We start from the raw sequence: 1306 nt of genomic DNA, 5'->3' as shown, positions 1-1306 counted from the left end.
GTATTTTCTGATCTCTTTGTTCCGAACACATAAGCCGATTAGTAATGATGGAACCTAATGATATAATATTTAAACTCAGAACATCCAAGAGCCAAGATAAAGATATTCTTCAAACAATGGCCCAGAAAGTAAACAGAATGACACAAGAAGAGGAAAAGGAAATATATATTCAATCACAGAAAATTCAATAACAAGATATCTATATTATCTTAGGACGACGCAAAAAGTAAAAATAAGAAGAAACAAGAAAACAAGACTAGAAAAAGAGAAAAGAAGAAAAGAAAATAAGGAGGAGGAGGAGGAGGAGGAATCGTTAGGTTTGATGAGATAAGCATAGAAAGAAAAAGCTAATGTCTCGTCCTCTCTCTCTCTCTCTCTCTTCCATCCATATTGCTCTCTCTGTCTTAGTTACTTGATTATTCCTTTCCTTTCTCTCTCTCTCTTCCACCCACATTCATCTCTTTCATCGTTCTCTTCCTTTCCTCCTCGTGCTCCTCCTCCTCCTCCTCCTCCTCCTTTATTTAGTCTTACTCTTATTTATATTATTTTTTTCTTAATTCTTTCTTATTTTAAATCGATCACTTACACCCCCTCCCCTCCTCCTCCTCCTCCTATCTCAAAAAGAGTTGCTTCAGTCTGTTGGAAAGAGCTTACACCGGGTTTCCATAGGGACGCAAAGTGTAAGTGTTTATACTACAATGTACACCATAGTAAGATAGATAGATAAGAAAAGACAAGAAAATATGGAACACTTTCTTAGGGATCCCATCGCAAGCAGCTGGGTGTTGAGGGGACATTTTGGTGGTGGTGGCTGTCGGTTTGGTGGAGAGTGGCAGCCTGTTCCCTCACACTGGTTACAGCTTCTCCTGCTACTGTCCCTCCCTCGCTGTCTTGTGTTCCTTGCTTAATTCTTCCCGTACGGCGCGGGCCACCTTCTTCATTATTCTTTTCAGTTGTTTCTTCGCCACTTTTCCATTCCTTCTTGTGTTGGCGTCCTTGTCCATCACGGGTATGATCGAGACTGTCTGTTCGCGGACTATTCTCTCTTGTATGGTGATGATAAACTTCAATTCAGTTTTGTCCGTTTCTTCATCTCCAGTAACTTGATTTTCCTGATTTTCTGTAGCATCTTCGTAAGAAACAACCTTCCGTTGATTGACAACTTTTTCTTCTGTTACGGAAGGAGTAATCTTTTCAATAACTGTCTCATTTCTCACAGCGGGAACCTTTTCCTCTGTTACGACAGGGACTTCTTCTTTCTCTTTAGAAACAGTGACAATCTCTTCTGTAACCGAAGGGGCAGCCT

At 40.4% G+C, this 1306-nt stretch overlaps 1 protein-coding gene across 2 annotated transcripts in view; it reads right to left on the bottom strand.

The window, feature by feature from the left end:
- Window positions 1–710: 710 nt before the first annotated feature.
- LOC126992200 (titin-like) overlaps window positions 711–1306 on the bottom strand; it is a 2979-nt gene continuing 2383 nt past the window's right edge. For both annotated transcript variants that reach the window (XM_050850859.1, XM_050850858.1), the window contains exon 2: window positions 711–1306. This exon is cut by the window's right edge. In XM_050850859.1, the coding sequence (XP_050706816.1) occupies window positions 870–1306 (437 nt within the window). In that variant the 3' untranslated portion in view covers window positions 711–869.

The sequence above is a fragment of the Eriocheir sinensis genome, unplaced genomic scaffold, assembly GCF_024679095.1.
Source record: "Eriocheir sinensis breed Jianghai 21 unplaced genomic scaffold, ASM2467909v1 Scaffold417, whole genome shotgun sequence".
NCBI classification, from domain to species: Eukaryota; Metazoa; Arthropoda; class Malacostraca; order Decapoda; family Varunidae; genus Eriocheir; species Eriocheir sinensis.
This window is presented reverse-complemented; position numbering and strand designations above follow the sequence as displayed.